The 26,222-nt window shown below is 67.5% G+C and overlaps 1 protein-coding gene across 7 annotated transcripts in view; it reads right to left on the reverse strand.

Moving 5' to 3' along the window:
* SEMA3B (semaphorin 3B) overlaps positions 1–25,500 on the reverse strand; it is a 36,331-nt gene extending 10,831 nt beyond the window's left edge. The window contains exons 1-6 of one of the 7 annotated variants that reach the window (XM_075939543.1): positions 25,414–25,500; positions 10,070–10,211; positions 3,303–3,460; positions 2,922–2,984; positions 348–467; positions 98–191 (exon numbers count right to left, since the gene is read on the reverse strand). In XM_075939543.1, coding sequence (XP_075795658.1) covers positions 98–191; positions 348–467; positions 2,922–2,984; positions 3,303–3,460; positions 10,070–10,211; positions 25,414–25,485 — 649 coding nt within the window. In that variant the 5' untranslated portion in view covers positions 25,486–25,500. Of the gene's footprint in view, positions 1–97; positions 192–347; positions 468–2,921; positions 2,985–3,302; positions 3,461–10,069; positions 10,212–10,521; positions 10,883–11,088; positions 11,257–17,450; positions 17,696–18,164; positions 18,412–19,635; positions 19,821–25,413 lie in introns of those variants that run through there. The other 6 variants (XM_075939546.1, XM_075939540.1, XM_075939545.1 and 3 more) reach the window with 6 other exon arrangements.
* Between the last annotated feature and the right edge of the window lie 722 nt (positions 25,501–26,222).

A 26,222-nucleotide genomic window follows, 5' to 3' on the forward strand; every position in this document is an offset into this window, starting at 1 on the left:
TCCTCTCCCAGCAGGGGGCGCTGTAGGGCAGGGCAGGTGGCTCCCAGCAGGGATGCAGACCCCGTCCCTCGCCCTGGCTCAGGGCAGCGGCTCTTACCCACAAGCACCGAGGCAGCTGCGTGCCGTGGGTCATACGGGCTCTTCCCTTTGCCATCCTCTATGGCCGCCGTGTCCAGCTTAAAGACGGGCTCCTGGGGAAAGGAACGAGGCGCATCAGCAAGGGGGGGGGGGGTCTCTGGTCGGGGCGGCTAGGCCCATCTGCAGGGCAGGGGGATGCTCTGAGCATAGGGCCGGGGGGTGTCTCTCACTCGGCCTGGAGCAGGGCCGCTGGTGCGCGCTGGCCCTACCTCCACGCGCTGGCCGACCTCCACGTAGGCGCAGGTGGGGTGGAAGGCGCCCGTGCCGCAGGCGAACAGGTGGGTGCGGTTGTACGGGTGCAGGATCTTGATGAAGTTCATACACTCGGCCTGAAAGACACGGAGAGGGGAGCTGGGGGTGGGCGGGGTGGGGCCTGGCAGGCGGCACATCCCCCCACTGCTCTCTGTAACAATCTGGTTTTTCTGTTGTCATGTTGGAAGGCCTGTGGTGGGCCTGAACCAAGCCTTCCTCTGCAGCCAGACTGAAGAGCAGCAGCCAGTAGCTGTAAGGCCTGGAGTCGCATCCTCCCATTGCATCTACATTGCACTAAAATAGTGTCACGCCAGGTTGTGAGAAGGGGATTCTGTCCTGAGAGCCCCCCACTGTCACCAGATAAAGAGACAGATCTCAGGATGGGTAGAGAAAACTGAAGTCGCCCCGTTGTGTCTGGCCAGAAACTGCTTCTCCACAGCTGAGGTTGTGGAATCCTCATTCTACGATCATTGTCACTACACTTTCCTGTTGTTACACTGCGCATGGGGTGCTGAGTGCGTGAGAGCCCTGCCGCAAGCCGAGCCGTGTGCTGGGACTCCCCCAGCTGTATGGGGCACAGACCAGCAGCTTGGAATCCCCTGGGGGAGGGTGGGTTTGTCTCCAGCTGGTGCCTGGCCTGTGGGAGGAGCACCCAACTACTCCAGACCCAGCCTCTCCCAGCAGGGGGCGCTGTGGGGAGGGGCAGGGCACTGGCTGTGGCAGGGAGCGGGGGGGGCAGATGACAGTTTTGCGGGGCCCCGGGCAGCGTAATTCCACGGGGCCCCCCCTTTGCCACGGCGCATGCGCGGGGCTTTTTGAAGCGCGGGGCCCGGGGCGGCTGCCCCGTTCGCCCTGCCGTATATGCGCCCCTGACTCCAGCCCCAGCCTCTCCCAGCAGGGGGCACTGTGGGGAGGGGCAGGAGTGCTGGCTGTGGGGGGGGAGCAGTCCCAGCTACTCCAGCCCCAGCCTCTCCCAGCAGGGGTCGCTGTGGGGAGGGGCAGGAGTGCTGGCTGGGGGGGGGGGGCGGTCCCAGCTACTCCAGCCCCAGCTTCTCCCAGGAGGGGGCGCTGTGGGGAGGGGCAGGAGCACTGAGGGGAGATCCAAGTCCTCCCACACATTGGCGCGTACCCCAGGGCCGCTGGCCATGGGGATCCAGGCCAGTCCCCCCGGGTGTGCCAGGCTGGAGGAGGCTGGCAGAAGGGCCCCACCCGGGTGCCTTCCCCCCACCCCTCTGGCCGGAGCAGTGACTCACTGTTCCCAGGCATGTGGACGGGGCTTTTCCATCCCAGCCCTGAGTCAGCTGGGCCTGGGGCCTGGTGCGTGGCAGGGCCCATCTGGAGTTGCCATTTCAGGCTGGCGCTGCCCGGCCAGGCGTGACCCCAGCCCCCCCCACTGAGGGCCATGGGCTGGGGAGAAGCGCCCCCAAGAGCCGTGACATGGCTTGGTGTGGGGGTGTCACCGGGCGCTGTGCTACGTGGCATCGGGGAGTGCGCGGGGGCAGGGAAACACACGCCCCTCGGGGAGCGGTGGGGCTGGCACCCACAAGCCCGGCCCCAGCCTGGTGAACAAGCAGCCTTTGTCTGCCAGGCACTTGATGGATGAAAGGAGCCGGGGGCACAGTCAGTAACTGGCCCTGTGGCCTTGGGGGTCCTGGATCCCCCCGCCCCAGCCCGGCCACGGCTGCAGGGCAACAGGCGGGCTGGAGGTGGAAACGGGTTACACTCAGGGGATGGTCCCCAGCCCACGGGAGCTCGGCCACCAGCTGCCCTGGGGCTGGGCTCTCACCCAGCATCTTCCCAGCTGCCTGGATCAGCCTCCCCCGGCTCCAGGCTCCCTCGGGCCTGATTCTGTCCCTGCCCCGCCGGGCCCAATCCAGCCGGGGCGCAGCCTCGCAGCAATCGGCCCCCGGGGGAGCCTCAGCAATGGGGGCAGAGGCAGGTGCCTTCCGACCGCTCCCTGCTGCCTCCAGCCCGGACTACTCCCAGCATCCCTGCAGCCCCCAGCAGCCGGCCAGTTCCTCCCCCAGCTGGGGGCCTCCCCAAAGAGCAGCGGCGCCGTAGCACCCCCATTGCCTGAGCCAGGCAGGGCGAGTTCTGGGTGGCACGGCCCACGGTGCCCAGTGGACTCAGCCCTGCCCAATGGGGATCAAGAGCCCCTCTCGCCCCCAGCCCCTCCCCCAAAGCACATTGGCTGGGCCATGTTGGGTGCCTTGGCATTGCCCATCCGTGGGGCCCGTCCCATCGGGGCTGGCAGAACCAATGGGGGGCAGCCCGCCCAGCCCACGCTGTCCCTGCGCCCCTGAGAGGCAGCCCCCCTCCCCTGGGGCACTGCTGGGCCAGGCTGCCCCCTCCCCGCACGGGGCACCACGCAGGATGCCCCCAAACGGACCCGGCCGGGGCAGGCCCCACTGGCGCCGCGGGGAGCCACCCCGGGCACCTCTGCAGGCCGGCGGCTCCTGACAGCGGGGCGGGATCTGCGGGGAGCCTGCCCCCGAGGCCCATCCCCCGCTCAGCCTGGCCCGGGCACTTACATTGATGTCTTTGCCGGCCCAGTTGCACTCCTCTCGCCACTCCACGGGCGCCGGCCAGTAGATCTGTGGGGAGAGAGCGGGCCGGTCGGCGGAGGCCTCCATCCCAGCCCCTCCCCCTGCCCTGCGGAGCGTCAGGCTGAGGCCCCCCCGGCTCAGCTCACCCCAGGAATGGAGGGAGGCTCCTGCCCTGCCAGTGCCCCCCGCAGTGGGGCTCCCCGGAGTGGCTTGAGCGGGCCAGTCCTCAGCTGTCTGCAGCCGCTGCCCGGCTGAAAAGCAAAGCCCCGGCCACGCCTGCCCAGCTGAGCACCGGCCCGCTCGACACATGCCCCGCAAGCCGCACGGCCCCCTGGGACGCCTCTGCCCCTGCCCTGCCCCCGGCACCTTCTTGTCCTGCTGGCTGATGTTGTCCAGGCTCAGGGAGGCCAGGTGGTTCTTGGCGCCCACGAAGAGCCGGCCCCGCTCCTCGTCCAGGAGCAGCACCTCGTAGCAGCAGGAGCGCTCCAGCCCGTAGGTGTGCAACCCGTGGCGGGCTTTTAGCTCTGCGGGGAGACGGGGCTGGGGTCAGGCCAGCTCCTCCCAGGGGAGGGAATGCAAAGACCCCAGGCCTGGGTCGGCAACGGCATCTGGGCTCCTCTGGGGCTGGGCCATGTGGTTAAAGACACACGCTGCCCTTCCCAGTGCTGGGGGCGGTGGGGACAGGCCCAGACAGCAGCAACCCCCCAGCCCCATGAGCTGGCGTCTGGTTCCTGCCCCCGCCGCTCAGGCCTTGGCCCGGGTGCCTTTGCCGGCAGTTTCAGAGAGAGCTCAGGGCCCGATCTTCCAGAGCCCGCCGGTCAGCCTGTGGCAACAGTGAAAGAGCTGCAGCGTGGCCGGGGCAGCTGTCTTGGGACCCCATGTGGTAGGGCTACACTGCTTTTAGCCCTGTGAGCCCGAGCCAGCTGGTCTGGGCTCTGAGATCCATGGCTGCCAGTTATCACAGTGCAGACATGCCCAGAGACCCTGTCACCAGTGGGAAAGAACCCAGGTGTTCTGGCTCCCAGCTCTACCCACTAGACACCACTGACCTCCCGGAGCCAGGAATAGAACCCATGAATAGAACCCTGGCTCCCCAACCTCTGCTCTACCCACTAGACACCACTGACCTCCCTGAGCCAGGAATAGAACCCATGTATAGAACCCTGGCTCCCCGCCCTCTGCTCTACCCACTAGACACCACTGATCTCCCAGAGCCAGGAATAGAACCCACGTATAGAACCCTGGCTCCCTGCCCTCTGCTCTACCCACTAGACACCACTGATCTCCCAGAGCCAGGAATAGAACCCACGTATAGAACCCTGGCTCCCCGCCCTCTGCTCTACCCACTAGACACCACTGACCTCCCAGAGCCAGGAATAGAACCCACGAATAGAACTCTGGTTCCCAGCCCCCTGCTCCACCCACTAGACACCACTGACCTCCCGGAGCCAGGAATAGAACCCACGAATAGAACTCTGGTTCCCAGCCCCCTGCTCCACCCACTAGACACCACTGACCTCCCGGAGCCAGGAATAGAACCCACGAATAGAACTCTGGTTCCCAGCCCCCTGCTCCACCCACTGGCAAATTGCTCTTAGGAGTGAAAGGAGACGCTGTGGGTGCCCAATAGGGCTGCTACCCCCCAAAGTTCTGGGGACTCCAATGAGATCGGAGGTGTCACCCCGGTTTCTGGTGCTTTTCCGACGCTAACAACAGGGAGGGAGACCCCAGAAGAAAGACTCATGTGGTTGTGCAGAAGCCAGCCCAGCCCTTTGCAACGAGCACCGTGCTGCTCCAGGGCCCAGAGCAGGTGGGGGGGCCAACAGGCAGCACCCACTGACTGGCAAAGAACTTGGGGGCTCTGCTCCCCGGGATTGAACACTAACCCCCAGCCTTGCCAGCCATCCGTGCACCGCCAGAGGGTACTGCAGTCACAGCACGGTGGCCCTCACACCCCCAGGCTTTCGATTGGTTTCTCCCAGTGTGCGAGCAAGGTTGGAGTCTTGGGAAGACATGCGCTGTGGCCACGCGGGATCCTGTGCAGAGGCAGCAGGAGCTGAGAAGGGGCTGTGGGAGCCGGGAGCGAGGGGGCTGGGTCTGCCTTGTGCTCGGAGTGGAGTCACTGGCTTGGAGCCGAGCGGCCTGGGGGAAGGGCCGGCCCTACATGCTGCCGGCCCATCTCCATCCAAGGGCCGGGTCACGTGCAGACACTGGTCCCCCTGACAATGCACCCGGACACCGTGTCACTCGGGTCTCCTGCACTAGGAAGGTGACGCCTCTCCCAGAGCTGGGGGGAGAACCCAGGAGTCCTGACTCCCAGCTGCCCTGCTCTGACCACTAAACCCCAGGCCCCTCCCAATGCCAGGGATAGAACCCGGGAGTCCTCCCAGCTGTCCACCCTAACCACTGCACCTCACTGCCTTTCGAGAGGGCAGACTCGTTAACACTCACGCCAGCGGCACCTTGAGAGTTAACGTTTCTCATTTCGCCCCCCCCCCATTCTCCATAGGATCTCACACCATGTCCCAGGCTGTGCATGGCTCTGGCACCCCGCGGCAGGCAGCGCCCGCAGCTCCAGAACCGCTTAGCCCGCACTGGAGGCAATGCTGAAGAAGTTAATACCGAGGCTGGAACCCAGGGCTCCGGAGGACAGGGCCAGGCCAGCGATCCCCCGCCAGGGAAGGCAGAGGCTGTGGAATTAGCCCTGGCTCCGGTCCCGGTTCCAGCAAAGGCTCCTGCAGAAGGAATTAACCCTTCGGGGCAAGGTGCCCCACAAGCGACGCTTCCTGCGTCAGGGTTCCCGTGGGCCACGGCTCTGCCAGCAACAGGCACCTGGGCACAGTGCTGTGCCTTAGGGGAGCGGTGAGAGCTCCACTGTGCCAGACTAATCCACATAGGCAGGGGAGGGGAAACTGAGGCACTGAGCAGGGGTGGGCGTTTCTGGCTCTGAATATATTAGGCACCCCGGAGCACACAGCCCCTGGGTCTCAGGGGTGCCAGTCAGCTCCTCCAGGTCCCTGTTCAACCTGCCCTGACTGGGGCAACCTAGGAGCTGGGCAGAGGGTGCATGAGGGTACGGGGGGCGCCCAGGGACTGCTGCTTCCCTCTGCATCCTGCCCCACCCCTGAATCCTTCACCCTGGCCGCCTCTCCCCACCAGTTCAGTAGCAGTGGCAGCACCACAGGCGGCTCCCCAGAGAAAAGGCCCTTTCTCTGCCCCATGGCGCCGGCTCTGCTCCCTGCCCGCAGCGGGAACAAATGGGCCATTGTGGGGAGAAGGGGGAGCCCAGCCCGCAAGGCCAGAGCTCAGCCAGGTCTTTGCACCCTGCAGCCCCTCCCCCGCAGTGCCAGCCCATCCCCCTCTGCCCCTTCCTCACTGAACCAGCCCACCCTGCAGCCCCTCCCCCAGTGCCAGCACATCCCCCTCTGCCCCCTCCCCCACTGAGCCAGGCCACCCTGCAGCCCCTCCCCCAGTGCCAGCACATCCCCCTCTGCCCTCTCCCCCACTGAGCCAGCCCACCCTGCAGCCCCTCCGCCAGTGCCAGCCCATCCCCCTCTGCCCCCTCCTCACTGAGCCAGCCCACCCTGCAGCCCCTCCGCCAGTGCCAGCACATCCCCCTCTGCCCCCTCCCCCACTGAGCTAGCCCACCCTGCAGCGCCTCCCCCAGTGCCAGCCCCTCCCCCACTGAGCCAGCCCACCCTGCAGCCCCTCCGCCAGTGCCAGCCCATCCCCCTCTGCCCCCTCCTCACTGAGCCAGCCCACCCTGCAGCCCCTCCGCCAGTGCCAGCACATCCCCCTCTGCCCCCTCCCCCACTGAGCTAGCCCACCCTGCAGCCCCTCCGCCAGTGCCAGCCCATCCCCCTCTGCCCCCTCCTCACTGAGCCAGGCCACCCTGAAGCCCCTCCCCCAGTGCCAGCCCATCCCCCTCTGCCCCCTCCTCACTGAGCCAGCCCACCCTGCAGCCCCTCCGCCAGTGCCAGCCCCTCTCCCTCTGCCCCCTCCTCACTGAGCCAGCCCACCCTGCAGCCCCTCCGCCAGTGCCAGCCCCTCTCCCTCTGCCCCCTCCTCACTGAGCCAGCCCACCCTGCAGCCCCTCCCCTGCAGTGCTAGGCCCCCTCCTTTCCCACTGTCAGTTCACCCCTTCCTCCCCCATCCCACCCTGCCAGCACATCCTTCCTCACGCTCTGACTTCTTCCCACTGTGGTACCAGCCCAGGCCCTGCCTGCACCCCTGTGTCCCCTGCCAGCCTAAGGGCTCAGGACCCTGCACCTAGGACCCACTGCCTCTCCTGGGCAGTTGCATGGGACCCCGCTGCTGCCAGAACACGAGGGGGCAATCGCCGCTGCCCCGCCCCCCCACACTGACTGTGGCCAGGGGGTGACACCAGGCTGGTCAGTTTCATGTTCCTCTCTAGTCAGTATCACGGGAGGCCCGAGGCCCAGCAGGGGGAGGGGGCTCAACCCCAGCTCCAAGTGTGAGGGACCCTGTCCTGCAACAGGACACCTGGGAGCAAGGCACTTCAGTGGGACCGGAGCCCCCCAGCTAGTGCCCTGCTGCGCCCCCTGCTGGGAGAGACTGGGGCGAGTCCCCCTCCCAACTAGTGCCCTGCTGCGCCCTACAGCACCCCCTGCTGGGAGAGACTGGGGCGAGTCCCCCTCCCAACTAGTGCCCTGCTGCGCCCTACAGCACCTCCTGCTGGGAGAGACTGGGGCGAGTCCCCCTCCCAACTAGTGCCCTGCTGCGCCCTGCAGCACCTCCTGCTGGGAGAGACTGGGGCGAGTCCCCCTCCCAACTAGTGCCCTGCTGCGCCCTGCAGCGCCCCCTGCTGGGAGAGACTGGGGCGAGTCCCCCTCCCAACTAGTGCCCTGCTGCGCCCTACAGCACCTCCTGCTGGGAGAGACTGGGGCGAGTCCCCCTCCCAACTAGTGCCCTGCTGCGCCCTGCAGCACCTCCTTCTGGGAGAGACTGGGGCGAGTCCCCCTCCCAACTAGTGCCCTGCTGCGCCCTGCAGCGCCCCCTGCTGGGAGAGACTGGGGCGAGTCCCCCTCCCAACTAGTGCCCTGCTGCGCCCTACAGCACCCCCTGCTGGGAGAGACTGGGGCGAGTCTCTCCCCCCCCCCCGCTAGCACCCTGCTGCACCCTATAGCGCCCCCTGCTGGGAGAGGCTGAGGCGAGCTCCTCCCCCCCCCTCCCGCTACCAGCGCCCGGCCTTCCCCACAGCACCCCCTGCTGGGAGAGGCTGGGGCGAGTCCCCCCCTCCCCCGCTAGTGCTAGCGCCCTACAGCGCCCTGCCACGTCCTACAGCGCCCCCTGTTGGGAGAGGCTGGGGCAAGCCCCCCCTCCGCCACCAGCGCCCTGCCTTCCCCACAGCGCCCCCTGCTGGGAGAGGCGGGGGCCGGGCGGGAGCTCCCCCGTCACCCCATGACCCTTCCCTGTTGGGTTCAATCCCGCCTGACGCGGGCCGCAAAGGGCCTGACCGGCATCACGTGCGGTAACCCGGCAACCCCACGCGGCTGCTTAGCAACTCTCCTGGAAAGCGCCGGAGCAGCCTCCCCCGCATACCTCCTTAATGAGTTTCTGGCTGACGGACACGTTAATGGAAGGGCAAAGGCCTCCCGGAGGCCTCCGCTCTCAGCCCGGCCGTGCCCTGCTGCCCACCGCCCCAGCCGTGGCACCGCTCGCCCCCCGGCACGGGCACAGACCCGCTGCCGTGTGCCGCCCTGCGGCTTCCACTCCTGCCTCGGTGTCAGCCCCGTGAAGGCCCCTTTCTTCTCCGGCACCTGCCTCTCCCTGGGGGTCGGAGAGGGGAGGGCACTCGGGGTCTGAGGTTTAGCCTGGGGGTAGGGGCAGGGGGACCTGTCGTCACCCCCCGAAGCCACGTCGCACGGTTGGTAGCCCCGGGAAAGGCCGGGATCCCTCGCGTCCTGGCGTGAAACAGTCCGGCAGCCCCCGAAACATGCCAGGGAAACAGAGCCCTGAGATCTGACGACGGGCGCTCACCGGCTGGGGGTGGGCACGGGGGAGGGGTCATGTCTCCGGGGGCCGCAATCCAGAGGGATCCCACCTGGGGGAGGAGCTGGGGGGGCAGGCGACCCCGGTTATGGCCCAGATGGGAAGGCAGGGGCTGCCCCAGCAACACCAACCATCCGTGATAATGGGGCAGGGCGGGTCCTACACAATGGGGTGCCTGGGGCTGGGCTGCAGCACTGATGGGGTTAACCCAGGCGAGCGAGGGGGATGCGCCCTGTGCTCTCTGCTGCGTCAGCTGGAGCCCCCCAGCCTGGGCGTGGAGCCGGTCCAGCCTCGGCCAGGCGGGGCGAGGGGCACAACGCACGGCGGGCGGCCTGGCGGGGCTGGAGTAAGAGTTAGCTGCAACCCCTCCCTGCCCCGTGGTGTGGAGCGAGGCTGGACGGAGCTTCTGCCCCGCTAATCCCAGGCAGGCTGGCGCTGCTCCCAGCCAGAAGCCCAGGAGAAAGGCCCTCCCGGTGCCATACCCGGCCAGCACGAGCCCCCTAATCCCTGCCCGCTGGGGCTCACCCGGAGCCGGAGGTGCCTGCGTACGCTGCAGCCAAGCTCAGGGGCCGGCGCCCCAGCTGCACCGCCTAGCTCAGCTCCGGCCTGTGGGATCCAGTTCCGGAGCCTGGTGCAGGAAACCAGCCTGAATACAGACCTCCAAGCCCAGGCAAGGCCCCCCTTAGCCCTCTTGCTGCAGGGCCTGGTGGGACAGCGGCACAAACTGCGTGTACCTGCCACAGGGTCCTGTCACCCCCCTTTTGGGTCTCTGGGCCCAGAGGCATCAATGCACCGTGGTCACCGGATGCGGAGCCAGGACCCGACCCTGGTTCCCCCAATGGAAATCCGGCAGCGCTCCCCTGGCCAGCTCAGGATTCATGGCCTGATGTGCGAGACCAGAATCCGTCCCGGGTTTCACGGGGCGACGGGAGGGGCGCTCACGGTGGCCACGGGCAGGACCTGTCCCATGGTGACCGGTCATTCATTGCCACAGCTTGCCTACGGGTTCCATGCAACCAGCACACCGGAGACACCGACAGAGCCAACCAGGTGGTTCACCCCCCGCCCGGAGGCCTGGTGGCAGCATGGGGATCCCACAGATCTGCACACCCTACGCTTACCTTGGAAGGACAGCCTGAGCCTGGGGTGGGGGCCGTCCATCCTGCCCCGTGCGCCCAGGAGCGAGAGCAGCAGCAGCAGCAGCGTGGGCACCATGGTCACTTTCCCGGCTCGGCGGCGGGCTGGACTCTGAGCCGCAGACAGCTGGAATGGGAGAGGAGCGAAGGAGACAGTGAGCTCAGATTACAGCCCCCTCCCCAGGGCGAGGGGGAGGGCGATTTCAGAGTCCGCCTCAGGGGAGGAGGAATGACCCTTGGCAAGACACACATTGCTCCTGCACTCCCTGGAGTGGGGCAGGTGGCTGGGAGGGGCTTGGGTCAGATCCCGCCAACCCTGGCGGTGGGAGAACCCCACGGAAGCCAACAGCCCGAGGGGTCTCTGCTCCAGATGGGGGTCCAAGACACAGACATGCTCAGCGCACGCTGGGTACGCCAGGACCTGGCCCCTTTCTGACCTGGGCACCCCGGCACTTGCTTGGTAAACAGCGGGCGGGTGAGATCCAGCCGAGCGCCTCGTGGCAGGGCCTGCCTCGGACCTGCTGAAACATGCCACATCAGGGCCGGAGCCGCGCCGGGCCCATCTGGAGCCCAGCAGAGCCGGGCGTGCGCAGGACCGAACGCCGGGGTCGGTGGGGGATTTTGTGACTCATTGTGTTTTGCCAGAAGATGCCGATTCATCGACTGGATCCATCCCCAAAGCAGGGTCAGGCCTGGCCAACCTCCCAGCTCGGGAAAAAGTTTCCAGCTCTCCGTTGGGTCGTGTTGCTAGTTTTGAAACGAAACGTTCCGGGTTGCCAAAGCCACATTTCCTTTGTAACATTCAGCAAACCAGACCGAAAGCAAAGAATCACAGGAATGCAGGGCCGGAGGGGAGCTCGGGAAACCGTCAAGGCCAGCCCCCCGGCCCGAGACAGATCCAAGTAACCGTAGACCAGCCCTGGCAGGTGTCAGTCCAACCTGTTCTTAAGCCTCCAGGGACAGAGAGTCAACCCCCTCCCTGGGAAACAGACGCTTTTCCTAACCTCCAACCTCAAGCTCTCCTGTTGCAGCTTCCGCCCGGCTTCTTGTCCTACTGTCAGTGGACCCGGAGAACAATTGATCACTGTCCTCTTTATAACGTATCGGAAGCCAGCAGGTTCCCCCTCCAGCTGGCTCCTTTTCTCAAGACTAAACATGCCCCGGTTTTGTAACCTCCTCACAGGTCAGGTTTTCCAAACCATTTATCGTCTTCGTTGCTCTCTGACGTGACGGCCTCTTTGCTAAGCGCAGGGCCCAGCACAGAACAGTTCTCCCACTGGGGCCTTGCCTGAGCCAGGCAGAGTGGGAGGCAGAAAGGGGCTGAGAGATTTTAAAGGAAACCACTCAACGGAGCCCCGAAAGGGAAGAGGCAGGGTGTCCATTTGCAAAGATTTGCAGGATTTCCACTTTGCTCCCCAACTCGAGCTGGGAACCAAATGCAAACTCTCAAAGCGATTGCAGGGTTGAGGAAACCACTTCCCACACAGCTGCTCTGAGCCCCCCCCCTCGACGGGGTAACCAGCCAGGCAGTGCCGCCCAGTGGGTTAAAGCAATAGGCAGGGAGTCAGGACACCTGATTCTAGTCCCATCCTTTCCTTTGACCTACTGTGGGAGCCAGGGCAGTGCAGGGCCTAACCACGTGCGACTTGGGCTGCGTTTACTCTTGTTTACTTCTCTTCACGCAGCGCAGCCGTGTGTGGGGCACTGCCCCCTGCTGGTTCCCCAGCGGCCTGTAACTGGGGCCAGCGAGGCTCCCGGTTGGCCTGAGCACAAGCCAGCCAACAAAAGGCCTTTGCATTCCAAGGCGCGGGAGACAAAGGGGCCGAGCGGGGAATGGAAAGCTGCATTGCAGACGCAGCTCCACACAAAGGACAGCACAAAACGGCGCCACACAAAACCAGAGGGGATGACGAAACCTCTGCTTTTCCCAAGGGAAAGATGTGGATGGGCTAGAAAGAAGGAGGGAACAGAAGCAGGAGCAGGGCCCCAGTGCCCACTTGGAGCTCAGTGCTGAAGGAGAATCGCCACTGAAGGCGTACAGTCTAGGGCTTATGACACACAGGGGTGCAGTTCTGATGTCCTCCAGCAGGGGGCAGCGGTACACATAGGCATTAGTCTCTTCATTACAGCATTATGGTGCCGCAGCTCCATTCAGGCTAAAGTCAGGAGCATCCTGTTGCAGCTCGGAGTGGCAAACCCGCCCCCCAAAGCAATCCCCTTGAAACCCCCCCCCCCCGCATATAGGGAGGCTAGGGCAGGGGAAGGAGTCTACACAGCAGGCTTGAAATCCGAACTTGAACTGCTGCTGACTCCGCTCTGGCTACGCCACAGGGGGGCCTCGTGGGGGGACGATGGGGTTCAGGGGAGCAGCTGGGGCATTTTGGGGGCCCAGAGGGGATGGGGAGGGAGAGGACTGGACCCACATTAAAGATTCCAGCAGTGAAATCCTGACCTCACAGCCCCTGGCTTTCACCCCCGTTTCCCCGTGTTTAAAATCTTCTAGAGAGAACCTTCGCCCCCCCCCCCCTCCGCGAAGGCCCTCAAGTTTCCACTGTGGATTACAGCACCCTCCCCTGCCATGGCCCTGCACCAGCCCCACAGCAGGGGGGCCTGGAGGGCGGAAGGGGAGGGTTGGCGGCTGCTCTGGAACGTGACGGCAGCAGCGCTGTGGCCAGAACAAACCGTGCGGCTGGGAACGCGCTGGTGTTCCCCAGCCTCCCACTAAAGCCGCTTTAAACCCCGCGTGACGCAGGGCCATAAAGCAAGCAGCGAAGGAACCCGTCCCCCTCCGCTCCGCGGCCGGCAGCCTCCCCCCATAAGCTGCGATCAACAGAGCATCCCAGCGCTACGGCAACCTGGGGCGTGCGGGCGCTGGGCCGAGAAAGCGCCGGCAAGCGAAAGGGACAAGGCAAAGGACGGGGAAGGGAAACTGAGGCATGACGAGGGACACCCGGCAGGTCAAGTGTCCCAGTACAGTCCCCACTGTACGGCCAGATCCAGATGTGTCAGGGCAGGGCCCTCTTGCGGATGGTTTTAATTCTTAGATCTCGCCAACAAGAATCTGGGAAATCCCTAACCCAGCCCTCCCTTCAAACCGAGCATGTTGGGGCTGGCAGACGCCAGAGGCTGCCAGGGGGTGAAACCCGCCCCCCCCCGCTCTGTTCAGTGGCCACTGCACGTGGCCGCAGGCTGCGCGTGGCCTACGAAACGCGTGAGAATCATTTGCGACGGAGTCGGACGGGGCAGGCGGCCGATCCGAGCTGTCGCCCGTGTCCCAGGCTGCAGCGCGGTGGCGCCACTGACCGCACAAGCCCCGTGTGTAACCACGTTCCCGAGTAACGCTCCCACGTTGCCCGTTTGCCAGCGGGGACCGTTACAGGCCTTGCCGGGGTCAGCGGACTCATGGCGATCATCTGCAGGGCGAGTCCATGAGTCTCAGTGGCCTTCCAGGCATGGCTTATTTCTACCCTCACACATTTCAGGGGGCAGAGTTAAGGTTATGGGAGGAGGATGAATGATGGGATGGGACCAGATGGTGAGGGGCGGGCTGGGCACTGGCTTCTCTGATCATTTCCAGAGTTTCTAGTGGAAAGGTGTGGAATTTGGTGCAATGTTGCTCTGGGCAGTCTGCCAGACCCCCCCCAAGCCACACTTCCTGCTAAGGAGGTAAAATCTCCTTGGGTCAATCTGTTAACTCTTTCTTTACTGAAGGGTTTTGGCTGGAAGCACCCACCCTGCCTGTGCTCCCTTGGCCTCCAGCAAATGCCCCCTCGCCCCCACAACGCCACCCGGTGGCCTAAGGCAGAAAAGCAATCAACCCGGATTTTCCCCGCAGCTCTCCAGCCTGTGCTAAGCACGGGATCGGCTTGGGCGGACGGCTCTGCAGCACCAGGCGGAGGCGTGTTCCCTGGGACAGCTTGGGGAGCAGGAATAATCGGGATGGTGGGCGGCCCCAGGACAGCAGACGCTGTTGAAATATTTCAGTCCCACCCAGTTCGCCCCTCTCCCCACAGCACCCGAGCAGCTTACGGCCCTGCATGGCTCTGCCCCACAGCGGGCCAGGGCTTCTGCCCCACTTCAGAGGCTGCTTGGCCGAGGCCTCGCCGAAAGGCTGTCACGCTCTAACCACTAGACCATGCTGCCTCTCCCCTAGAGGCCTGGGGAGTCAAATGTGGCTTGCCCCGAGCACAAGGGTGGGTTGCTACCCTGCTCTGTGCCTTAGTTTCCCCACCTGGAAAACTAAAGCGGGTGACTTTAGAACACTTGCTGGATCGGTGCCCGAGCCCCATCCCTGACCCCTGCACCGGGAGCAAGCCCAGCGCATTCTCCCTTGGAGTCGGATCCTCCTGGCTTCCTGCCCCTGAGGAATTCTTCCCCGGCCCCACCCTGCTCCTGGGCCAAGGGACGGGCCGCAGCATCGCAGCCAAGGCGGCTTGTGCGTCACTGCGCTGGCTGGGATGAAGTGACCACAATGTCCCAAAGCCCTTCCCGAACCAGCGGGCGGTCCTGGGGATCTTCCAGACCCACCCTAATGGATTCTGCTCCCCCCGGGCAGCCCTCCCCCCACCTGGGCTGCTCCAGCCAAAGCAGCTTTCACTTTGCTTTAGCGCAGAACCCCCCGCACTGGCCTGGGAGCAGCTTCCCCCTCTGCCTGGAGCAACATGCTCCCATTTTCCAGGTGGGAGAAACTGAGGCACAGAGCAGGGTTGCAACCCACCCTCATGCTTGGGGCAAGCCACGTTTGACTTGACTCCTCCTGCTGGGGGGAGACGAGGCCGAGACCATGGCCTCTTTCTCAGGGCACCGCCTCCCTGGACAGCTCCGTACTTCATCCCGTCACTTTCGGCCCGGAGCTGTGGATATTCATTGCATATCCCCCGGGCATGTTTGTTAGCCACACAGGCCCCCTGCCCCTGCAAAGCCAAACAATCCCCGTCGGATGGCTTAAAACTGAACCGCCACCGTCTCGTCTTGCCGCCTGGCCACTCCTCCCAGGTTCGTACAGCGCCTGGCGCAGCACGGGCTACCAAGCGGCAGCTGCGGGACCCGCCCACAAGAAGAGGGTGGGGGGCAGAAATGAGGCAGGGCCTAGTTCCTCCCCAGCGACAGCCTGTTTCGACTGGAAAATGAATTTGTATCGGCCTGAGTGCACAGAGTTGGGGGGGAGCAGCGCTGGCCCCAGGCCACCCTGCAGTGACAGCCCCCGGCCGTGGGTCGCGCTGCAGAGGGCCGATGGGGGGCAGCAGAGGCCAGGACTGGAAAGTGCCTGATTTGACTTTGTGGGGGGCACTTTGGAGCGGGGGGTTCAACAGCACTCGCGTGGCACTCAGACCCAGAGGAGCCGCTGCTAGCAGAGGGCAGAGGAACCAGGCACCTTGATCTTAGCATCTGCCTGCCCTGGCCAGCAACCCCGACCCCTCCCAACCTCTGGCCGGCCCGCCTATGAAAATGCCTCCGTGTCTTGCCCGCTTCCCTGCGCCCGGCTGGGACGGTGTAGGGCAGGCTGCCCACCTTGCCCTGTGCCCCGGCATGAACAGCTGCTCAGCCCGGCACGTGTGGGCAGGAAGCTGAATGCCGCACGAGGACAAGGCATTGCCCCTTGGAGGCAACCCTGGTCCTGTAAGTGCCACCCCCCGTGTCCCGGCCACAGCACACGCCAGGTCTGCTTCCCTGCCACGTGCCACTGGGGGACGGCTGTCTTCACTCCCCACCCGAAAACCCAGGGGATGGGGCATGTGCGAACGGGGACGGAGAGGAGGGTGGGTGTTGTGTGTATGGGGCTGGCTGGCTGGGCAGGCAGGTGGGGGTATGAGGATGGACGGATGGGTGGGAGTGCATGCAGGCATGTGGGGATGGAAGCAGGACAAGTACAGGAACAGATGGACGGATGGGGGGGCATACAGGGGCGGATAGGCAGGCGGGCATAGAGGATGGATGGGGGTGTGTGCAGAGATGGACGGGCAGGCAGGCGGGGATGGACGGATGACGAGGCGGGTGTGCAGGGACGGACGGACGGGCAGGTGGGCGCGCAGATGGGCACGGACAGACTTCGGGGTCCTGCCCTAGGGGCGGGAGGCCTGGTACTGCCCGGCCAGCCCCTGCAGCCCCTGCGCGTGCAGCCCAGCCCAGCCCAGGCTCCTGCTCCCCGGTGAGGCGCGAGGTGCCGGTGTGGGGGCCCAGGGCACCGCCCTTTCCCGGAGGGCGGGGAGACCCCCAATTGCTGCTGCTTTGTGGGGCAGTGCGGCTCCGAGTGGGCCGGCGCCCCCGGGCACAGCCCACGCGCGGCCCCTTTAAAGCCGAGGGCGGCGCGGCCGGGGCCGGTGCCAGCCTGGGAAGCTGCACACTGGAAAGGCTGTAAAAGTGCCTGCTGGGATCGGGTGACCAGCACAACAGGAGTCAGCTGGGAAGGCCAGAGTCCTGCCCCTCCCCCGCTGGAGCCCGGAAACACCCGGCTGTGGGCAGCGTGTCCCGGCTGGCACCGGTGGGCAGCACCAGACACCCTGCTCTGGGGCTGGGACAGCCCCTCCCGCAGCCTCCTGGCTAGGCGGGTGGCACCCTGCTCTCCCTGCAGGTGCCCTGGCTCTGTCCAGGAAGCTGCCCCACAGCATCCCCCTGCTGCTCTGCCCCACAGGGCCAGCCATTTGCCCCGTTCCCAGGGGCCGCCAGGCAGCACAGGGCTCCCTCCACCTGCTCGGCCCCTCGTTCTGCTGGAGTCAGCTCCTGGGGGGACCCCCCCCGAAAGGACCTGGCCATCAGACCCCCCCCCCGAAAGGACCTGGCCATCAGACCCCCCCCCCCCCGAAAGGACCTGGCCATCAGAGGAGCCTTAACCGCCCGGCCTGCCCACACAGCCTGGCTCTACTGTAGCCCCCAGAGCCCCACCCCCTCCAAGCGCTGTGCACGGGGCTACCGCACCACACAGGTAGGGAAACTGAGGCACAGTGCCTTGCCCAAGCTGCCCCCCCCCGGGAGCAGGGAATTCAAAGCAGGTCTCCTTAGCGCTTGGCCCCTGCCCTGCTATAAGCACTGGCCCACACTGCCGCCCCCTCCCCCGCGGCACTGCACGGCCTCGCTCTCCCCCCGGCTGTCGGCCCGCACGCGGCCCTCTGCACCCCGCCCCACAGCTCGTAGCCCAGCCCTCTCCGCGCGGAGCCGCCTCGCGCCCCTCACCGTGGCGTCCGCCGCCCCGCGTAGGGAGGCAGAAGCTCCGGGGAAAGGCTACCGGGGTAGCACCTGCTCCGCGCGCTGCCTCCGCCGCGGGAGGGACCGGCGACCAGGCCTCCAGGGAACTGGGGGGGCGCCCGGGCCCGCCCTCCCCCAGCAGGGCGCTGCGCTCCCCGCTTGCGTGCGCCCGCGGGGGACCCACCTGGCTCGTCTCGGACCCCGACTGGCCCCGAACGCGGAGTTCCCGGTGCAGCGCCCTGCCCTCAGCCCGGCCTGCGCCTCAGCGGCGGCGGCTGCTGCTGGCTCCTGCCCCGGGGCCCAGGGGAGGGGAGCCCGGCGCAGCCACAGGCGGGGCGGCCCCGCCCGCGCTTAAAGGGGGAAGCGCGCTGCTCTGGATCCGCGCCCCGGCCACGCGGCCGGAGAGCGGAGCTGCAGAGCCGGGCGGGAGCGCCCCAGTACCCCCGGCCCCCTCCTCCTGCGCCCCCGGCACTCCCCCTGTGCCCTTCTCCTGCGCCCCCAGCACCCACCCTCTGAACCCCTCCTCCTGCGCCCCCGGCACTCCCCCTGTGCCCTTCTCCTGCGCCCCCAGCACACACCCTCTGAACACCTCCTCCTGCGCCCCCGGCACTCCCCCTGTGCCCTTCTCCTGCGCCCCCAGCACACACCCTCTGAACCCCTCCTCCTGCGCCCCCGGCCCGACTCCTGCGCCCCCGGCACTCCCCCTGTGCCCGACTCCTGCGCCCCCAGCACCCACCCTCTGAACCCCTCCTCCTGCGCCCCCGGCCCGACTCCTGCGTCCCCAGCACCCACCCTCTGAACCCCTCGTCCTGCACCCCTGGCCCGACTCTTGCGCCCCCGGCACTCTCCCTGTGCCCTTCTCCTGCGCCCCCAGCCGACTCCTGCACCGCCGATGTACCTGCGCCCCCGGCCTGACTCCTGTGCCTCCAGCGCCCTTCTCCGAGCACCCCAGCGCCCCACAACACACTTTGTACCTCCAGAACTCCCAGCCCGGCGCACGCCTGTCGCGACACAGCTAGCGCACACCCACAGCTCGCGGTGCACACGCCCCACACCCGCACAGCCCGGCCTGTGCACGCAGAACACACCTGCCCTGCTACCGCCCAAGCCCCAGCCCTCTCGCCCCCCATCTCCACACAGGGCCTGGGCCTCTGCCCCGGGAAGGGGGAGGCCCCCAGGCTGCCAGTGGCTCAGGCCCGGCTCGGGGTAGCCCAGCCAGGCTTGGGCCCACCTTGCTGCGTGTCCCTCCCTCCCTCCGCCAGCCCCGGCATCCTGCAGAACAGGTTGTTGCTGCTGCCCTGGGGGCTGGCAGCCTCCCCCAGCCCAGCCTCTCCCCCCCCCCGCAGCTCCCCTGCCCAGCTGCCCTCTGTCAGCCCCCAGGCCCAGCCCCGCTGCCCAGCTCCCCCTGCCCAGCCCCTCCTCCACCGAGCCCCACTTAGAGGAATGGCACCCCAAGTCCCTGCCTGCTCCCCATCTTCTGGGATGCATGCAATGGCTCCAGCAGGCCCCCCCACTCTCCAGGCCAGGCCATTCAGAGCCCCCCACCCCCTCCAGGTCTGGCCGGTCAGAGCCCCCCACCCCCTCCAGGCCTGGCCGGTCAGAGCCTCCCACCCCCTCCAGACCTGGCGCTCAGAGCCCCCTGCCCCCTCCAGGCCTGGCCGGTCAGAGCCCCCTGCCCCCTCCAGGCCTGGCGCTCAGAGCCCCCTGCCCCCTCCTGGCCTGGCCGGTCAGAGCCCCCTGCCCCCTCCAGGCCTGGCGCTCAGAGCCCCCTGCCCCCTCCTGGCCTGGCCGGTCAGAGCCCCCCGCCCCCTCCAGGCCTGGCGCTCAGAGCCCCTGGCCCCTCTGGACTTGCCACCTCAGGTATGAAAGTAAAAGTTACGTCCAGGCGTGCTCTGCCCTCCCCTGTCGCACACCCCTGCCCAGCCCGGGGCTGCTTGCTGGGAGACCCCAGGGGTTCGGTCCCATCTCCTCTGGGTGGCTCCGGCAAGGGCTGATTTTGGGGGGCTGAGCTGGAGACCAGTAAAAGCATCAGTTGCTCCAGCTGCAGCCCGGGGTGCCCGTGGGCAGCAGAGCCCCGCAGAGCCCGGGGTGCCCGTGGGCAGCAGAGCGTGCAAGGGGAGGCGACCCGTGGCAGGGATCGGCTAGCCCAGGCCCTGTGGCCCCCCCGGGCGATCGCCGAGCCCGCAGAGCCAGGCCCAGGCCAGCGGCTCGGGGTGCTGGAATCCACCGGCCTCCTCGCTCAGCTGTGGCCCAGCTGCCTGGCCTTGGCCCAGCCAAAGGAAAACAAAATTCTTCTGATGCTTCTAATTTTCCAGCCAGCGCTGCCAAGAATAGCAAGTGCTGGGCAGCGCCCGCTGCTGCGCACCCACCTTGCTGCGTGTCCCTCGCCCTGCTGGGGGTCGCGCCCACACCCCTGTGCCCGCCCGCAGCCAGGGCACCGCCGCGCCAGCGCCGCACCCACCGCCAGCCCGGAGAGGGGAACCGCGCGCTGGGGAGGCGCGGACGGAGCTGCCCTTGGCCAGGCAGAGAGCTGGTAGGGCCGGTTCCTTGATGCTCGGGGACTAGCAGGAGGGAGGCGAGTTCAGATCCCAGGCCTGCTCCGCAGATGGCATAAAGTCCTTGCAGCAGGTCGACTTTCCCGGGGGCTGGGTGATCCGAGTCAGGAGGCCAGGCCCCTAACCCTAACCCCCACCCCTGTCACCCACAGGGGGCTGTGCCAGGCCGTAACCCTAACCCCCTCCCCTGTCACCCACAGGGGGCCGTGCCAGGCCGTAACCCTAACCCCCTCCCCTGTCACCCGCAGGGGGCCGTGCCAGGCCCCTAACCCTAACCCCCTCCCCTGTCACCCGCAGGGGGCCGTGCCAGGCCGTAACCCTAACCCCCTCCCCTGTCACCCGCAGGGGGTTGTGCCAGGCCCCCTACCGCCGGGCCCCCCTTCCCTGTCACCCGCAGGGGGTCATGCCAGGCCCCCTACCGCCGGGCCCCCCTTCCCTGTCACCCACAGGGGGTCGTGACAGGCCAGCTGGGGGGTTCTTCCTGGGGTCCCACCGGAGGGGTACACAGCAGCTCTGTCTCTGGGGCTGCCAGGCTCGGCATCTGCTGCTCCCACAGCTGCTCCCCGAGTGCCAGCAGTGCAGTGCTCCCGGCCAGGGACTCCAGCTGCTGGGGCATCCGATGCCCAGGGAAGGGGGCATCAGGGGAGGTGCAGTGGTTGGGGGGACTGGCCCGGGGCCCTTTGCTCCCAGCCTGCCTGGCAGAGGGATGGGCAGGGCGTGAGCTGGGGGGCGGTTGCTGGCGCGAGGGGTGCAGGCAGAGGGACGGGCAGGGCGTGAGCTGGGGGGGCGGTTGCTGGCGTGAGGGGTGCAGGCAGAGGGACGGGCAGGGCGCGAGCTGGGGGGCCGGTTGCTGGCGCGAAGGGTGCAGGCAGAGGGACGGGAAGGGCGCGAGCTGGGGGGCGGTTGCTGGCGCGAGGGGTGCAGGCAGAGGGACGGGCAGGGCGCGAGCTGGGGGGCGGTTGCTGGCGCGAGGGGTGCAGGCAGAGGGACGGGCAGGGCGCGAGCTGGGGGGCGGTTGCTGGCGCGAGGGGTGCAGGCAGAGGGACGGGCAGGGTGTGATCTGGGGGGGCGGTTGCTGGCGTGAGGGGTGCAGGCAGAGGGACGGGCAGGGTGTGATCTGGGGGGCCGGTTGCTGGCGCGAGGGGTGCAGGCAGAGGGACGGGCAGGGCGCGAGCTGGGGGGCGGTTGCTGGCGCGAGGGGTGCAGGCAGAGGGACGGGCAGGGTGTGATCTGGGGGGCCGGTTGCTGGCGCGAGGGGTGCAGGCAGAGGGACGGGCAGGGCGCGAGCTGGGGGGCGGTTGCTGGCGCGAGGGGTGCAGGCAGAGGGACGGGCAGGGTGTGATCGGGGGGCCGGTTGCTGGCGCGAGGGGTGCAGGCAGAGGGACGGGCAGGGCGCGAGCTGGGGGGCGGTTGCTGGCGCAAGGGGTGCAGGCAGAGGGACGGGCAGGGTGTGATCGGGGGGCCGGTTGCTGGCGCGAGGGGTGCAGGCAGAGGGACGGGCAGGGTGCGAGCTCGGGGGGCGGTTGCTGGCGCGAGGGGTGCAGACAGAGGGACGGGCAGGGTGCGAGCTGGGGGGGCGGTTGCTGGCGTGAGGGGTGCAGGCAGAGGGACGGGCAGGGTGTGATCGGGGGGCCGGTTGCTGGCGCGAGGGGTGCAGGCAGAGGGACGGGCAGGGCGCGAGCTGGGGGGGCCGGTTGCTGGCGCGAGGGGTGCAGACAGAGGGACGGGCAGGGTGTGATCGGGGGGCCGGTTGCTGGCGCGAGGGGTGCAGACAGAGGGACGGGCAGGGTGCGAGCTGGGGGGGCGGTTGCTGGCGCGAGGGGTGCAGACAGAGGGACGGGCAGGGTGCGAGCTGGGGGGGCGGTTGCTGGCGTGAGGGGTGCAGGCAGAGGGACGGGCAGGGTGTGATATGGGGGGGCGGTTGCTGGCGTGAGGGGTGCAGGCAGAGGGACGGGCAGGGCGCGAGCTGGGGGGGCGGTTGCTGGCGCGAGGGGTGCAGACAGAGGGACGGGCAGGGTGCGAGCTGGGGGGGCGGTTGCTGGCGTGAGGGGTGCAGGCAGAGGGACGGGCAGGGTGTGATATGGGGGGGCGGTTGCTGGCGTGAGGGGTGCAGGCAGAGGGACGGGCAGGGCGCGAGCTGGGGGGGCGGTTGCTGGCGCGAGGGGTGCAGACAGAGGGACGGGCAGGGTGTGATCTGGGGGGGCGGTTGCTGGCGTGAGGGGTGCAGGCAGAGGGACGGGCAGGGCGCGAGCTGGGGGGCCGGTTGCTGGCGCGAGGGGTGCAGGCAGAGGGACGGGCAGGGTGTGATCTGGGGGGCGGTTGCTGGCGCGAGGGGTGCAGGCAGAGGGACGGGCAGGGCGCGAGCTGGGGGGGCGGTTGCTGGCGCGAGGGGTGCAGGCAGAGGGACGGGCAGGGTGCGAGCTGGGGGGCCGGTTGCTGGCGTGAGGGGTGCAGGCAGAGGGACGGGCAGGGTGTGATCTGGGGGGGCGGTTGCTGGCGTGAGGGGTGCAGGCAGAGGGACGGGCAGGGCGTGAGCTGGGGGGGCAGTTGCTGGCGCGAGGGGTGCAGGCAGAGGGATGGGCAGGGTGCGAGCTGGGGGGGCGGTTGCTGGCGCGAGGGGTGCAGGCAGAGGGACGGGAAGGGCGCGAGCTGGGGGGCCTGTTGCTGGCATGAGGGGGAATCGCCCCCTGGCAGGCAGAGCACCCAGCCCAGGGGCCGTGTTTAGGCTGTGGGCTGGCATCTCCCAGCTGAAGGTCTCAGCCTGGCGCGGAGGCGCCGCTGGGGAGGAGCCAAGGTCAGCGCTGGCTTGGGTTCCTCTGGCACCCCCAAGGTCCGGCTAGCCCCTGCCCAGCACCGGCTCCTCACAGCCCCTCCCCCATGGGCCCCCACGGTGCCCCCAGTGGCCCACAGCATGGCCAAGCCCCATTAGCGAGAACCACGCCCGGCAACGTGACCCACTCCTCATCCCAAGTCACAGCCCTGCCCCATAGCCCCCAGCGGTCCCCTGGCAGCTCCAAGCCTTGGGGCGACAGCGATACGAACGAGTAACCAAGAGCGGCCCCAGCTCGGCCCAGCCCCCGCCCAAAGAGCACTGGAAAGCCAGACCGGAAGAGAGAGGGGGTCTCTTTACCTGCCCCGCCCCGACCCGCATGGGGCTGTTCCCACACCCCACGGGCTGAAATCAGGAGCTTGTGCGCCCCAAAGTCTCGGGGCTGTGGGAAGGTTACGTGGGAGTGAAAATCAAAGAAAGAAAAGTCTCCCTAGATCTGCCCGGAATCCTCCCTCCAAACGTTTTGACACCAGTTTCTTTTGGGGGGGGGGGGTGCCTGCTAGCCCTGAGCCGGAGCGGGGCAGGTGAGCTATACATGGGGAGGTGCCCTGGCATGGGGGGGCATGAGAGGCTCTAAGAAGGGGAGGGAAGACAGGCCCGGCCAAGGTGTTTTACATCCCATAAAGCCACAAGACAGCCCCATGTGCCTGGAGGGGGTGCCAGCTGTGCCCGCTGCCTGGCAGATCCATGACCGAGGTGCCCGGGGGTGCACGTCATGCCCCTGTGCCCCGGCCCCGAGGGCTGCCAGCCTGGCCTAGGTGCACGTCACAAGGGAGAGCTCGGCCGCGTCACCGCAGCACTTCCGGAGGGCAGGACGGGGCGGCCCAGGAGTCCTTCAGGGCGCAGGCTGGCGTGAGTCTGCCTGGCACACCCTGTGTCAGTGCCTGCCGCTGTGTGTGTGTGTGTGTGTGTGTGTGTGTGTGTGTGTGTGTGTGTGTGCAGGGGTGTTGCCAGCGGCCCTGCCCGGGGCTGCGCCCTGGGCCAGGTGTCCAGGGTACCCAGGCATCGGGGCAGGGGAGGGACGTTACCGCGTCTCCACGCCCTGCCCTCTGCCCCACATGTTTGTTTGAACAAGCAATTCCCAGGGTGGGTGCAGGCCTGTAACCCTTTCACTGCTGGCCCGGCAGGAGCAGGCTAGTCCTGCCCGGGACCCGACCCAGCCCAGCCCGCCCTGGCTGCCCATGTGCTCGCCGCAGGCCCTTGGGGCAAAGGCGCAGGGAGATCCTGCTGAGTCTCTCGCTGCCTGGCGTGCCGGGGCGGGGCTGGGTGAGTAACAGTCCCAAGCACTCCACTGTGTCCTGCCTCTCAGGGAATTCCTAGAGCAGGACAAAGTCTAAAGGGGAAAACTGAGGCCCCGGGAGAGGAAGTGACTCGCCCAGAGTCATAACCAGTCAGCAGTACCTGTGAACATGCCCCATGAGCCCTGCTGCCCCGGCCTCTGCTCTGACCATTAGACCCCACTCTCCTCCCCTCCCCGAGCTGGGAAAAGAGCCCAAATGTCCTGTTCTGACTCCCAGCCAGCCCACAGAGGGCAGCGCGGGCTCCCTGGTACCGCCACCCACCCACAGGGGGCAGCGCAGGGTCCCTGGTACCACCACCCACCCACAGGGGGCAGCGCAGGGTCCCTGGTACCGCCACCCACCCACAGGGGGCAGCGCAGGGTCCCTGGCACCGCCACCCTCCCACAGGAGGCAGCGCAGGGTCCCTGGCACCGCCACCCTCCCACAGGGGGCTGCGCGGGGTCCCTGGTACCACCACCCTCCCACAGGGGGCTGCGCGGGGTCCCTGGTACCACCACCCACCCACAGGGGGCAGCGCAGGGTCCCTGGCACCGCCACCCTCCCACAGGGGGCTGCGCCGGGTCCCTGATACCACTACTCGCCCACAGGGGGCAGCGCGGGGTCCCTGGTACCACTACTCACCCACAGGGGGCAGCGCGGGGTCCCTGGTACCACTACTCGCCCACAGGGGGCAGCGCGGGGTCCCTGGTACCACTACTCGCCCACAGGGGGCAGCGCGGGGTCCCTGGTACCACTACTCACCCACAGGGGGCAGCGCGGGGTCCCTGGTACCACTACTCGCCCACAGGGGGCAGCGCGGGGTCCCTGGTACCACTACTCGCCCACAGGGGGCAGCGCGGGGTCCCTGGTACCACTACTCGCCCACAGGGGGCAGCGCTGGGTCCCTGGTACCACTACTCGCCCACAGGGGGCAGCGCTGGGTCCCTGGTACCACTACTCGCCCACAGGGGGCAGCGCGGGGTCCCTGGCACCGCCACTTGCCCACAGGGGGCAGCGCTGGGTCCCTGGTACCACTACTCGCCCACAGGGGGCAGCGCTGGGTCCCTGGTACCACCACTCCCCCACAGGGGGCAGCGCGGGGTCCCTGGTACCACTACTCGCCCACAGGGGGCAGCGCTGGGTCCCTGGTACCACTACTCGCCCACAGGGGGCAGCGCTGGGTCCCTGGTACCACCACTTGCCCACAGGGGGCAGCGCGGGGTCCCTGGCACTGCCACTCACCCACAGGGGGCAGCGTGGGGTCCCTGGTACCACTACTCGCCCACAGGGGGCAGCGCTGGGTCCCTGGTACCACCACTTGCCCACAGGGGGCAGCGCTGGGTCCCTGGTACCACCACTTGCCCACAGGGGGCAGCGCGGGGTCCCTGGTACCACTACTCGCCCACAGGGGGCAGCGCTGGGTCCCTGGTACCACCACTTGCCCACAGGGGGCAGCGCTGGGTCCCTGGTACCACCACTCACCCACAGCAGGAGGATGCAGTCTCTCCAGGATTTACGGCTCCTCTGACAGCTGGGCCCTGCTCCCTCGCACATGCTCAGTGCCCGGCAGCCTCTCGCTGACACCTGGCACAGCCGTGGCCTGGATTCCTGCTCTGCTTAGGTCATGGGGGCGCTGCCACATCCCCACCTCCCGCGCCAGCCCTGCTCTCCGCCTGGGTGGGCGCCGGCCGGCGGCGGCGAGGAAAACAAGCTCCCAAACTCGCCCAGGGAGGAAGGAAATTTGAGCCTGGCTCCGATGTTCCAGCCGCCTGCTTCCCGCCCCAGGCCCTGGCTCCAGCTCCGGGCAGAGGGCTCGCTGTGCCCCAGCTGGGGAATCGCTCTCCCCTCTGCTCAGTGCCTGGCCCATCCTGGCAGCCTGCGCGGGAGGAACAGTCCCCCCCGTGCCCTTGCACAGAGGGGGAAACTGAGGCACGGAGCCAGGCAGTGACCTCACAGGGTGTCACGGGGAGAGGGATTGTTCTCCTTGGCCTCTGAGGACAGGACAAGCAGCCCGAGGCTTAAACCGCAGCAAGGGGAGGTTGAGGTTGGACATTAGGAAAAACTTCCTACCTGTCAGGGGGGCTAAACACAGGAATACATTGCCTGGGGGGGTTGTGGAATCCCCATCCCCGGAGCTATTGAAGAGCAGGATGGACAAACACCTGTCAGGGATGCTCTAGAGCCGATGCTGGGTCCTGCCATGAGGGCAGGGGACTGGACTCGGTGCCTCTCAGGATCCCTTCTAGCGTTCTATGGTTCTATGACTTGTTCAAAGTCAATGAGGGCACTAG

This window comes from Pelodiscus sinensis, chromosome 11 (assembly GCF_049634645.1).
Source record: "Pelodiscus sinensis isolate JC-2024 chromosome 11, ASM4963464v1, whole genome shotgun sequence".
In the NCBI taxonomy this organism is placed as follows: Eukaryota; Metazoa; Chordata; order Testudines; family Trionychidae; genus Pelodiscus; species Pelodiscus sinensis.